The sequence below is a fragment of the Camelus ferus genome, chromosome 2 (assembly GCF_009834535.1).
Source record: "Camelus ferus isolate YT-003-E chromosome 2, BCGSAC_Cfer_1.0, whole genome shotgun sequence".
Classification (NCBI taxonomy): domain Eukaryota; kingdom Metazoa; phylum Chordata; class Mammalia; order Artiodactyla; family Camelidae; genus Camelus; species Camelus ferus.
This window is the reverse complement of record NC_045697.1, coordinates 63,191,041-63,206,029: the sequence shown is the minus strand read 5'-3', so window position 1 is coordinate 63,206,029 and position 14,989 is coordinate 63,191,041. Positions and strand designations below refer to the sequence as shown.

At 31.5% G+C, this 14,989-nt stretch overlaps 1 protein-coding gene across 11 annotated transcripts in view; it reads right to left on the bottom strand.

The window, feature by feature from the left end:
* The window catches only part of CCSER1 (coiled-coil serine rich protein 1), a 1,107,668-nt gene that overhangs the window by 875,578 nt on the left and 217,101 nt on the right, over positions 1–14,989 (bottom strand). For all 11 annotated transcript variants that reach the window (XM_032459742.1, XM_032459692.1, XM_032459747.1 and 8 more), the window contains one exon: positions 11,226–11,319. In XM_032459742.1, the coding sequence (XP_032315633.1) occupies positions 11,226–11,319 (94 nt within the window). The remainder of the gene's footprint in view (positions 1–11,225; positions 11,320–14,989) is intronic.

The window sequence follows — 14,989 nt, the reverse complement described above, 5'->3', positions numbered from 1 at the left end:
GCCTATCAATTCTTTAGGAAGCATCAACAGACAGCTTATGCCCTAAGAACCATTAAACTTTTCACCTTAAAATCCTTTTCTTGCTGCTTCCATAAATCTTACACTCTTGAAAATATTACGTCATGATCTTTACTCAATTCCAATCAAGCCTTCAAATTGAAAGATCTGCCTTAAACCAAATTCAAAATCTCAATAAATCCTAACTTGTTCTTTTCCCTCAAAAAGATAACCAGAGTTCAGTGGAGGTGGCATTTTCCCCTCACTTTAGTAAGCAGTAAAGTGAGTGATTTCTTATTCAAAGGCTGGGGAGCCTGCGTTTGACACCAGTATCATGGCTCACTCAAATCTACTAACTACTCAGACAAGCCTTAGTCTTATTTAAGTTATCTTACTATCCTAAGATGTATGGTTATAGAGAAAAGTGGTCCTTATAAGAATGAGAGACCCCCTATTCCACTGTAAACTTCTGGAAACTTTGGTTAATGAGTTGGAGAAGCAGAACAAAAACGGGTTAAGATGCCATAGTGACACCTGATAAAATGATGCTATTAAGATCTTATAATCCAAGGGAAAGGAACTCTGCAATTGTTTTTAGTGTATACAATTACTTCATTTGTTGTAGTAGCGTGAATGTTCATTATTATTTCTCTCTTTTCTGCCTCAGGCACTGTAGAAAATTTTATTTCATGTCAGTGGTTATTCTTCTTGTTGGTGAACAATTTTAAAAACATAAATATTCGACTTCCTCAGAAGAAAGACCAGCATTTGCTTTCTTAATTATTTGTTCGTTTGGATAGTGGCAGCTGATGCTGCTGGCATTATTCAAAGCAATTGTACAGAGATGTCACCACATAATTGTAAAAGGCCATGAAATTTTATATTGAGACACATATTTTCTTTCTAATTGCTTCAGAAAAATCACGCTGAATGAAAGAAATCTTTTCCTTTGCCTGTATCCTCTAATGAACTTGGGCCTTTGACTGCCCTTTTGCACAGCAGAAGAGAGTTTATAACGGCAGGAAATGCCACAATAGCAGGTTACAAGTAAATTCTATGACTTCATTAAGACTGTTGTCATTTAATATTAAATTAGGTCAGAATGTGTAAACATTTTTCCACTACAGTTGATTAGATCTTAAAAATGGTTTCATCTAAAAGCCTTCTTTGTAGCTAAAGCAATCCTCTTGAAGTATAGCGAAGTCTGACAGGCAAAACAGCAGTCACTTTTAAACCCACAAATACAAATGATTTACTCTGTTGGCAACAATAATAAAAATAATTTAATAGCAATTGTTCTTACTAACTGGAGCTAGTCAATTTCATATTAACAGGACTGTTTCTACCACAAACTAACTGTGTGACCTTGAACAAGACCATTAACTCTGAATATTCATGGGGAGCAGAAGCAGAATTCATAATATCTGAAATTCTCTTTCATTTAGAGTCTTTCTTTTGTCATTTAAGGACTCCTTTTAACATCGTGAACTAAATACTAAAAACAATGCACCCAGGTGCATGTCATATTGAAAAACAGTAAGTTTAAAATTTAAAAAATGGGAATTGAAAGTGAAGAACCAAATTAACAAATTAACTAATTGGTCAGTGAATGAACTTATCAACCAAAAACAACAAATAAATAAAACCATTAAAATTTTGGACTATCAACCCTGAAAATAGATACTATGGATAATTGAATAGTCTTGAGTTTAACTTATATTGTGATCCCTATATCCTGCCAGTAGACTACAAATAAATTATTGCTTTTTAAAGAATGAAATTAGTAAGCCTTCTCACATACTCTTCTTATGTCTAGTCAGTCGTTTGCAAGAAGTTGGGGAAAAAGTATGGGGAGAAATATAAAAATTACATGAAAAGCATTTTAAAATATATTCAAAATTTTGCAATCTGGAATCTTTATAAAATGATACTTTCTGGATAAAATTTATCAAGAACTAAGAAAATTTTCCTCTTAACATATTAAAGAGGAAAAAACCCAGTTCAGATAGATGTATTTCCTAAGAGAATAATATAGCTTACCATATGCAGAGTATGCAGAATATAACCTTTTTTTCTTGATGATTCAGGGCTATAATACTTTTTTTAAATGCAATAGAAAAATATACTGCAATACAGTAATGCCTCATGACCTGCTGATGTGAATGGAGATGTCTGTTCTTACATCAAATGACCCCATACTATTTCTTCTGCCTTATGACTGTCTACTTTTCAAAGCTTTTTTGCCTTTTCTTTTGCTTTTTTGCTAGTGGTACTTATTTTTCACCACATCCAATGTGCCTGTTTGAAGCAACCCTTTTCTAAGATGTTACTATGATTTTCAACGGCCTTAGAAAATATATAACCAAATACATTAGAATCGTACTATGTAAAATTAGAAGCAGCAAGATATCCAGAAAGATAGTGAAAAAATCCTATCATTTAATGTTAAGATCTGGGTTAATACCGGCTATATGAACTTCAGTAAGTTTTTAACCACGGAGTATTTGCTTCCTCTACTGTACTTGGGATATATTAACACCTATTTCAGAGTGTTATTGTGATAATTTGATGAGATAACATATTTGAAATCCCTTGTAAACTATAAAGCTGAATACAAATGTATGACAGGGTTACTATCATCATTACCAGAACAAGACTGCCATCTAATGGCCACCAAACAGATAATAGGTACTCCAAGCCTTTTGAGGCAGAAATGAGAAAGAGCAACAGCACCAGGACATGAAGCCTATGAAATGACAACTGATGTCACAATTCTGTTCTCACTATAGTATTACTCAAACACTGTGTTACCAAAGAATATTTTGCACTTTTATTATAACTGCTTCTTCTAGTAACTAACCTTCACTGAGAGATCTGTTTTGTGAAAACACTAGGTAGCATGAAGTCACCACAGTATAATTTAAACCCTAGTTCTGCCATTACTGGCTCTGTAATCCTGGACCAATAACGATACTTTTCTGGGTCTTCATTCCTTCATCTATAAAGCAAGAATAATCATTTCTAGATAGTTTTTAGAATTATGGGGTAATTCAAAGTGCTTACAAATTATGGCTTACAAACAAAGCAAAAACAGAAATGGCTAAGTGTCTAGACCAGCGCTTGGGACAGCATAGATGCTCCAGTAAAATATAAGTGAATTTCAGCTTCTTGCATGAAGTGAAAGGCAAAAATATATAAGTGATGCCCATAACTGAGTAAGTTAATAGGAAGAAGAGTCAGTCTGAAACAAAAGCTTCAGTGTACTTGTTATTCTAAAATTTATATAAATTAATTTTATTAGTCAAAAGAATCATAATGATTAAACACAGAGCAAAGTTAACAAAACTTTGTTTGAGTTCCCTTGGGACATCCATTACCTATAATATTTTATCACTCAAAGTTTAAATTATCTTAAATGTGAAAGAGGTCATTTACCTGGCAGATAGATTTAATAAATGCTACTTATCATCGTTCTGTGATTTTATTTAATGCCATAATTGTGTAAGTTTGATGATAGTCACAACATTCATTTTGTGGTATTCTATACTTAAAATTTGAGAAATACTACACTTGTAAATGTGGTTGAGAGCCTCCACTAAGAGACTGAAAACGTCATCAAAACTGGCAAGATCAAATTCCTATTAATCCTCAGGTACATCATATTTTATCATGCATACTGCATAAATAGTATTAGCTATAATTCTTAAAACATTACATGCCAAACATGTGACAATACATTCTGCTATGCTTTATTATTCCTCACAACAAACTTATGATGAAGGTACTTTTATTGTCCCCATTTTCAGATGAGAAAGCAAAGCTCAGAGAGATTCAGTAATTTGTTTATGTTTACACAGCCTGACTGTGGCTAAAATTTGTCTAACTCCAGAGTCCAGATGTTCAGCTACTAAGTTATTCTTCCAAAATTAAGTGTCATGTTTCTTAGCTTTATATAATCAGACTGAATATATCTTACACACACACAGTTTTTATGATCCAGACATACCAAAGCTTGTAAAAACTTATAGTTGATGTTTATAATTTTCCCTGTGTGAATGTTGTTGCAATTTGTACATTACCATTCAGATTAGCAAAGCCACTAGGGTTTCATCTCAGCTCTGCTGTGCTATTATCCATAAAAATTAATAACAAAAATTACCTCTTTAATTAATAGGCACAGGAGGACTTCCTAACTCACTGCAGAATTTTATAGTGCTTGTTCATCAAACTCAAAATAATTTAACAACTACCTAATTAATTCCTAATTGATATCATTGGGCCATTACTTCCCCATTTGCATCTGGACATATAGCAAGCGACAATGCCCTAGGTGTTTTTAGATATAATGTCCAAAATAAACTAACAAAAACAACTTAAAGTTTCTTCACCCAGTCATCCAAATGACCATTACATTATTTTCATCAAAGAATGATAAATAATTAAAATGTATTTTCAATTGAGTAACTCATCTGCAAATTGTAAACATCAAATTTAATACAAAGGAATAGCCTAGCTTTCTCTCTGAACATTAATAATTTGGGTTAATAAGTTTTACAATATTTAACACAGAAATTTATTGTTTCTCTGAAAAATTGCTATTTTAAATATGTTGTGGTATTTTGGACACAACTAATATTTAAAAAAAAATGTTTTCATGCATCTAATTACATTGATTTGAACACAAGGAAATGTATCACGGATTATAAGCAAAGTGACTTAATTTATTTTTGAATAACTAGTACTAACAAATCACCATTTAATATGTTACACAGATAACAAAAATTCAAATCAGAAGGCATATTTAAAAATATATATAATAATGATGAAGCATTTAGAAATTAAGAACTACAAAAAATAACCAGTGACAGGACAAATTCTTTGACAAGAAATTAAAGAGTTCAAGATAAGTATGCAAATTGTACTGGGCTCCTACTTTATTCTAGGCAACTGTGAAAGGCACTTCACGTGTAAATATGTCATCCATTTGGGTAGGATAATATTTTGAGATAGATATTTTTATTGCCAATTGACAAATGAGGGGAAAGGGCTCAGAAAGACTGGATCACTTGCCAAAGGCTACTGTGGCAAAGTTGCTCTTCTAACTTAGCTGTGTCTGTCTCCAAACTGCCTGCTCTCTTTTGATATTAATTTGTGGCCTCTTTAATTTGAATGGATCTTTAAAATGCAATTTCCTCTCAGAGAGCTACTGTGAAGATAACTTGAGATAGTTTAGAAAAGAGCATGGCTTATTGTAGGCATCCAGTTTTCCTCCCACTCCTAGTATTAACACAAAGTGTCAAGGAAAGAATTGGAGAAATAGTATTTTAATGAATATGTTCCAAACAGGTAACACCAAGATGTGTTTCAGCCTTCTTTCCTTTTAACTTTAACTCATGTAGTTAATGATTATGCTTCACTGTCAAATTAGCCAGGTGTATGTTTCCCATCAGCTTCTGCCACTATGAAGATAACACCAGAGGCAGCCTCAACAGCCATGTGACCTTGTTCTAGTTTATTGTGCAAAAGAACAGCTACAGACTAAATGCTCCAAAACCAAAACTCAAATTCTTATTCTTTATTGAATAGTATGCACTGTTTGATATTTAACTGGTGTTTTGATTGCATCTATTTGTAGAAAACATCTTATTCAGTTACATAACAGTTAAATACTTTGCAAACAGTTCATTTTGGAGGACTCATCAAGAAGTAACACTGCTTCATATTAGATATTCTATCAGGCTTTATGGTAATTACCTTATGTCTGAAGAAAATGCTTGACAACATTTACTTTATTTTCACCATTAAAATTATCCTAGGAATATGAACTATGGATGAGGAACTAGATTTTATTTTTGGATTAAGCAAGATCTTTATAAAGCTCCCAGCTTTTGCTACACTGATGTGTCACCATTTAGAAATTCTTCTCTGAACTGGTAGCATGATGCCACCAGCTTGTACTGAAAGAAGTTGCTGAGGAAACTATTCTTGATGTCAGATCATTTATACTTTATAAAGACATGTGAGCAAAATATCTTTCAGTTCTTTTGGTGGGGCGAGTAGGTAATTAGATTTATTTATTTATTTTTAGAGGAGATACTGGGAATTGAACCCAGGACCTTGTACATGCTAAGAAGCATGTGCTGTATCACTTGAGCTATACTATACCCTCCCCCTCTTCTGTCAGTTCTTAGTATCAAGAATTCCTTCATTTTAAAAAAATGCATTAGCTGATTGATTGAATGATTCACGGTATATAGTTTTAATAATGCAATTGGTTCTGTTTCTTTCTTCACATATGCTAGCAGTATACTCCAACTAGCATTTTTGGCTCTCTGTGGTAATACTTGTGCTCTAAACTGACCTGTGGCTTCATCTTATTTTTCATATCTTTCTTTTATCATTATCCTGTTTTTCTCAAATGATTATTTTGCAAGATGTTTAAATTAATAGAAAAAATTCCTAAACACAAAAATGTAAAACTACATGAAGAAAAATTCAGCCAAAATATACTTCCGGTATTTCTCCTTTGACAAATTATATAGTTCATAACATGTATTTCGGTGTAAAGAAAATGTTAAGGTCACTTATCTGAGTCTTAGTCATACTAAATGCTAGTAAATTTTGTTACTGCTTTAATTTTTCAAAAGACTGTTGAGGTATATCTAACCAACATCACTGCTAACATCTTGCATGACTCAATTTGTGGCAAAAACATGAATAAAAGAGTGATGAGAGATATAAAATATGAGAAGAGTCCCTAATATTTTTAAGTTTATCAATGTATAAATGATAGTATCTCATATTTTTAAATTAAAAAAAACTGTGGTCATATGTGCATTATAAATGATTTATTAAATAGAGAAATAATAAATATAATATTTTACCACAGGGAAAATGGAATGTCTGGTATTAAACAAATTGATAATCTTGTATTTAAATATGATGCATATTAGTTGTTCAAAAAAATATTTTCCAGAAAAGTAACTTAAGCATTAATTTAAGAAAACATACTAGACATCTGGAAGGTTTATCCATAGGCTTTTAAATGTAAAATCATAGCTTAGAATTTACAAAAATATTAGATAATGCCAAGATCAGAATAAATTATTCAGAATAGTTGCTTTTATTTTTTTTTCCTTAAAGCAAGTCTCTTTTGGCAACTCATTTTGAATTCAGACACTTTTCTTTCATTGAAATTGTCCTTTCTTGCTTTCATTAAACAAAAAGATAATATCTACTTATTGCACTTTTAAACAAATATTTTATTTGTACTATAATGTGTTCATACTACCTCTTTTCTTTAGCAAGAAAGTATGTTCATTTAGGACTCCATAGGTATATTTATATATTCAAAGAATTCATGGAATTTTATTCAAATTGTTCACAGCACTGGTCAAAAACAAACTTTTAAAAATCTAACTGCAAACTTATAATTCATTTTTAGATGAAAATGCAGATAGCAAAGAATGAAATAACATACATATTAAAAGATGTCCAAAATTATTATGACTACAGTAATAGCAGTCTTTATGTAGCACAAGTCATAAGCACAAAATGCAACAACAACATGATGAAATACACAGATGTATATTCAAATGTAGAAGTATATGAGCATTTGTATGACACAGACTTTGAACCACACAACTCTTTTGCTTATGCTATTCTGATATTTCACTTGGCTGGTTGATATGCTTTAACTCATATTGTTTATACTGCAAGTAGTGTATCTTTCAACAGTAGTTAATATATGAATATTAACATATATACATTTATTATGCATTCCATTGGCCTTTAGAATGCCTCTTTGCATGTTAAATTGCTCAATATAAAGTGTCCAATATACATTTGGAAAAAAATGCAGAAAAAAATTTTAAATTACAGATTTTCAAGTTTTGTCCAGAAAAACTGATTTCTTAATTAAAGGTAATTGATTTTCTGTAAAAAGAAAATGATTGAACTTCACTAATTTTTGTTTTTATTTTCAATTCATCTTTTTCATTATACACATGTCCAAAGGTGACTGACTATGTTTTAAATAAAGTCACATTAACAGATATCAATTGAGCATCTACCATGTACTAATTACTGTAGTAAAAAAGAACAGCAGAATTCCTACACTTTCAATACATGGTTTCTCTAGTCTTTGCAAATCTAACCATCAGTAATTATATATTAAACTAGTAAAATTTATATATGCCACACATGACAATTATTAGAAACATCTGACTTAATATTTTAAAAACAAAAATACTTCTCTGGTCTTTCACAAAACTCATCTTGGCCATTATAGTAAACTTCATTATAAATTGCTATAAATCTTTGCTTTAATAAGACCTTATACCCCCAAATTAATGTTTTGTTCTAATGAAGTTTTTTAAAACCCTCTATGATTTTCAATAATGTAAGTAGTAGAATTTAATTGTATCATTATTTTAGTTTTCAGACTTTTGAAAATCACTTTTATTTAAACCATCATTTTAGAATGTTTAGCATTAATGAGCTTTTTATCAATATCAAATATCAATAATGAGCTTCTTACATTTTGAGAAAGCCTTTAATTATGTTTCTTAAAAAAGAAAATAAATTGTGTCAAACCAATTTAACCAGAAGTTCTTCTTTCTGAGCTTATATATATAAACAGATATTTGTGGCTTTTTTAAAAACCCATATTGTGGCATCCAAAGTGAAATTGGTTTTCAAAAAACACTTTATTAAGTAACATTAAACAAACCCAAGTCACTTTAAGGAATATCTCATTTATTAGAACTGTATTTCACATATGCAAAGTAGCATCATTTATCTTATGAACAACTTTGTTAACTCAGTTGATGCATAAAGTACCCTATTTCTGGCTTCAACGAAGTTATCTGCACGTTGAAACTGACTCTGGAGATTCATCATACTTGTTATATCATTTTTTTAATAATAAACTAATGAAGTACATAACACTCATTATTTTATAAAAGAGAAACTAAAGTTTACAAATGTTCATTTTTGTTCCAAAGCAAATAAATTGAGCTAACTCTTTATAATTTTAAGTCATCCTTTGCTCTATCATGATTGCTTACCAAACATAACTGAGATTGCTGTTATTTATAATTCTGTTTATTACTTGGTTTTATTTTTATTGTGAAAAATCTTTAAAATACACAAAATAGAGAAAATACTACAATTAAGCAATGAAACTTATGCCTCCAGCACTTACTGCCCAGCTTTGATAATTTTCAATGATTTCCCAGCTTTGTTTCATCTATTTCCTCCTCTATACTTGTTGATAAAGCAAATCACAGATACCATATTGTTTCAACCACACACATTTCTATAATGTGTTTTCTTTAAAAGACAAAACCAAAGAAAAATATTCAACACCCCCCAAAAAGTAATTCTGTGATAATAATTCCATCACTACTCAAACTTCTTTGAGAATTCAGAAATATATTTGTATAGTGTTTTTATGTTTTGCCAACACACGGGTCACATTGCATTTACCACTTTCATCATGTCATTTTTTGTTGTTGTTAAAGAAATCAGACCATTTATCCTGTAGAATTCTCTACATCCTATATTTGTTTGCCTGAAATCCCATCATGCCATTTAGCATTCCCTCTCCCCTCATTCCAACCTCTCCTGTAAAATCATGGTTTAATTAAGAGACTACTTGTGGGCAGGAGTGGTGTTGCTGTGTACTTCTCTAGTCATTGCATTAAGAGGGACAAAATGATTAGTTGTTACACTTACAGTGCCATTAGAGATCAATGATTTTAGGTACTGCCAGTCTGATCCATTATTGCAAAGTTCTCCATTGATAGTATATCTTTACAATCATGCCATAGCACATAAAGACATCAACATTATTCCTTTTAAAGACTGCTTAGTACACCATTGTACATTCAACAAATGTTCTGTTAAAGGATATTTGAGGTGTTTCCACCATTTTGTTTTTGCAAATATTTTGCAACAAATAGCTATTTGCATATATTATTTTGTATATTTCCATTGTTTTAGGATTGAATTTCTAGATGTTGGATAGCTGGATCTAAAGGCAAATGTATGTATAGTTTCCCTAGATATTGACAAATCTCCCACCAAAAAAGTATACATTGCCACCAAGTGTAATTCTTTAAAGATAAATACACATGAATGCCAAAATTATATAAGGTATCTGCATAAAAGTGAGAAAAATCTACATTTTCAAAAGAGTATCTGTCATATCAACTGCAGGAAGAATGTCTCAAGAAATGGTTATTGTAAATTCATATTTAACCAGAAAAAAAAGTTTTAAGTAGTTTCTTTTTGATATTAGCCTAAAATAGAATGTAAGAAAGTATAAATATTGTTATTTCTCTTTTTAAACAATTGTTAATATGATACTACTTATAATATAAAAATACTGCATAAACAAAAATTCATCATAAAATATTACAGCTGGAAAAAATCTTAGAGATTATGCCTAACTCCTGAAAGTTCAATACATGAACAATAAAGTCCAAGAGATTGATTTTCTCAAATGTATTCACTAAGACTCATGATTTTAAAGCTCAAGTTTAATGTTACTTCTACTTTAACAGGAAAATAGTATGTTAAAGGTTTTATTAGCAGTAAAAAAATAAGTAAAACTTGCCTTTTTAGTCAAATATCTAAATTTGAAAAATTAATTCCTATTTCCTACTTCAAAGAGAGTAATTTTGATATTTGAAGACATTGTACTCTATGCTTTAATAAAAATTTAAACTATTACAAATACAATGGGGCTCCCTTCTTAATTCATTCAGCAATAATTTATTTATCTTACACTATAACTATGTGTATGTATGTGTTTATGAGTATGTGTTTGTGATTGCTACTGGTGATTATTAATTTTGAGGTCAACCTTACTGCATCAACACTAACTTTCACAGTTATTACTGAGGTAGCTTAAGATTTGAAAGCGTAAATCTAGATCCACAAAACTTTCATTTGGTTGTATTATAAACAAAAATGGGGTTGTAATTGTTTTATAGTTTTTTTTTCCTTTTATAATTATCTTCCAACAGAATTTACATTTCCATAATAGATTTAAGACCACCAGAATCATGGGTCCAGGGTACCTACCATGTGCCTTGCACACAGAATATACAAACTGGGGATAGAAAATACTGAATGCAGCCTAAATAATATTTAGCTTGTCAATGGAAGCCAAATGACTAGGAACAGAGTTGTATGATACTATGCATTTATTCAACACTTACCTGAAGGACGAAGATTCTGTTCCTCTAAAAATTCCAAATCAAGCATTAGATCATCTTCATCCAATTCACAAGAGCCCAAATTATTCAAAACATCCTGAAGAAAAAGCAAAATCAATAGTCAGAAACCAAATCACTGAGAAACTGAGGAAATAACTACATGTAGATGCCATGAAGCAAAAAAAGAACTCAAAATTAGACAGGAAATGCTTTAACTGAACCCCAGGAATTGTTGATTATCTTATAAGCTTTAAAACTATCAGCCCAATAAAAAATTTCATTAATTACTATAAAAAATTTAATTCTTATTAAAAGTGCACAGAGGTCTTCCCAACGTATAGACGTGTATGAACTAAACCTTTAGATTCTTTTTCTAATATTTATCTTTCAAATCTGTGTAACAGTCTTCTGACACATTGAGTGAATTGCTTCTCAAACAATTTTTATATACAGTGCCAATCCTGAGACATTAATTTACATTGTGTTTGGAAGTGGGGATCCAGTTACTATTTCCCAAGCATTTGCTTTAGATTAAAGAGGGATGAACAACAGAAATAAATGTCAATCAGATTAAAAATCAACTACTGATTTTCACAATGTCATAAATATTAGAGCTATATTATGTTTCTTTATCTTTTTTCTTAAGAGGGCAAATAGCAAACGGTATATTGAGAATTCTTGAAGGAAAACAGTGATGCACAGCAATAGAACTTCTTGAGTGAAGAATAAAGTCCTGATTTGTATATCTGTGTATAGATTGGTAGTGAATATGTTAAGAAAAGCAAGAATTTACAGTTCAAGACTAGGATTGAAATAACAACAGTACAAAAAAAAGGTATCAAGAAAAACAACCTAACTACTAAATGATGCCACAACATTTCAGATTACTTTTTCCATTGATTTGAATGTTACCTTAAGTTATATTTTAAAAAGTAAACATTCATTAAAGAAAGCCTAATGATATTATCAAAGGGACACTGAGCTCCTTAGTTCTTGGGATTAAAAATAAGTATACTGCGAATTTTAAATAAACCATTCTCACTGTAAAAAATAGAATTAAACATTATTAAACTTTAGAAACACATGTTTTCTGTGAATAGAGCACAGTTTCAAAGGTGATAAACATCCCCAAATACAAAGGCTTCTTTCTGTAAATGAAAGTTACAGGGAATTATTACTGTATTAGATTGCATTGGATTGCATTGTATCTGTATTAATTAAAAGGTATCTAATAATTTAAACTGTAAATAAAATCTACTGTTTCTTGGACACTCTATGACATATTGTGGCAGGAATAGCCCACTGAGAATAAGTTGCTTATTTATAATAGCATCAAAAAGATGTTATAAAATATAGATAACAAAAGATAAGCTGCCACTCTCAAAAATACAAAACAATACTGAAACAATAAAAGAAACATAACTGAAGTTGACTGTGGAAAATTCAGAGTTTAGAAAAAGGAGGTGGTATAAAGATACTATTATTAGCGTATATTAAGCAGTATCCAAATGAGAGAATCTTAATCGAGTAGTCAAGAATACATTGGTTAAAAAAATAAGTGCTTTATAGTGAAAGGGTAGTAACTGACATAGCTTCAAATTGGCCTAAATAATTATATACTTGTATTTTGAATTTCATTGACCAATATTATGATCTCAACTATTTTCATCCAAAATTCATAATCTGAAGTCTTAACCCCTAGTACCTTAGAATGTAATTATTTTTGATGGTAGTACCCTTAAAGAAGAAGTTACAGTTAAATCAGCTCATAAGGGTGGGCCCTAATCCAATGTGACTGGTGTTCTTATAAGAGGATATTAGGACAGACAATACAGACAGAGGGACAACTACGGGAGGACACAGGAAGAACGCAGCCATCTGCAAGCCAAGGAGAAAGGCTTCAGGACAAATCAAACCTGCTTACACTTTGATCTTGGACTTCCAGCTTACAGAACTGTAAGAAAATAAATTTCTGCTGTTTAAGCCACCCAGTCCTTGGTATTTTGTTATGGCAGCTCCAGCAAAGTTACACAACCAACAACATTTAGAAGGCAATAAAGATCAGAACAAAGGAAGAAAGGAAATAAATGAGTGCTGGCATATGTTTTGTTGTTATGCCAAGTAAGGACAGCTTCCTCATAGTAAGCTTCTATGGCTTGCTCAGCATTTCTCCCTTTGGAACCACCTCACTTGATCCACCTAGCTTCCAGAAGACAATACGGTTCTTACATTAGCCAAACTTCCTGTCCTTGCTGAATAGTCCAAGATGAGTATTTTAACCACATTTAATTTGCCGATCATAGCCCTTTCAGAGAAATGAGAAAAGTTCCTCTTTGGTGATAGATATTGCAAGATGCACACCACAGGAGCCTTGGACTTCATTGCATGGTTAAGATCAGACTAAGTCTACTTGAAAAATGAAAAGTGTCATACCAGTAGGTCTTCTGGTTCCTGGATCCAGCAGTTCCTGAGGTCCAGGAACATACATAATTTTTTCAAGGTTGGATTGTTCAACCCTCTTCTGAATTTTGACAGTTAACACATCCACTTTCAGTTTGGAAAATAAAATTAAAAACAGACTTCATTTTTTTAACAAGGAAATATTTTAAAACTCTGCCACTGCTATCCTAACATTTAATTTTAAAAAGTAACACCAACAAACTAAACAAATTAAATTTGGGAAACTCACTACATTGTTCTTATTTTATTCTCATTTTGCAGGTGACCCTTGATATGTGGACTAGCAGGAGTCCATCTACCACTGGTCTAAAAGAAGGGTTCTCCAATCTGCTTATTTTAAATTGCTTTGCTTTGATACCTTGCTTACAAAGAAACTTTCTTGTTAGTGTGGCGGACAGTCTTTGAAGCGGCGAAATTTCATAAGAAAAGGAGAGTAGCTGCAGCAACATGTTACAGAAGAAAAATCGATGTGAACTCATAGGCCTAAAAGAAATATCTTTTCCAAATCTCTCCTTAAAAAAGACCAGTATCAGCAAGAGCACTTTTGCCTCAGCCAGCACCTTTGGGCAGTCCAGATACACCTTGCCCAATATCCACCAACAAAAAGAACCAGGGATCCTTAACTGTTAGGAAAAGAAAAAAGAGGAGGACAGAAAAAAACAGAATATTTCTGGAACATTCTTTTGTTGCCAGAAAACAACGTTTGTCTAAAAACAAGTTGCAGGTGGTTTTGAAAGGCTAAGGAAAGCAACCTAAGGCTTTTCTCTGGCTAACTCTGACATTATGAACATAAAAATACAAACAACAACAATAACAAATAGTAATCATTATGGCTAAATGAAACAATTTGAGTCTGCCAGAGGCTAAGAGTTACTCAAACAGAAAAGTTAATGTAAAGGATATAAAGTGGCATTACACACACACGCACACACACACACACACAAACACAAACAGGGTAGAACATCTTTTATTTTCATTTTTTTAATAAGTATTTAATCATATGGTTATTTTTTCTAATTTTACATATGTTTATAATATAAAGACATGGGGTTTTTTTGATCTGTGCAAGGAAAGACTGGTAAGAAAAGTAGCAGCTTTAAAAGTAGTTCTGTACCATGAGTAGAAAGGACTGATCAGCACTAATGGTCACACATAACAGCCAACTGGAAAAGGAGTCCAGCATTTAATTAACATTAATAATCATACCCTGTATCCAGAGGGCACAACTGTGTGCTCCAGACACTGGATAAATTAGTGGAATATCTAGAAGTGGTAACTAAGAAGAAACAGTCTCTCATCTTCTGGTA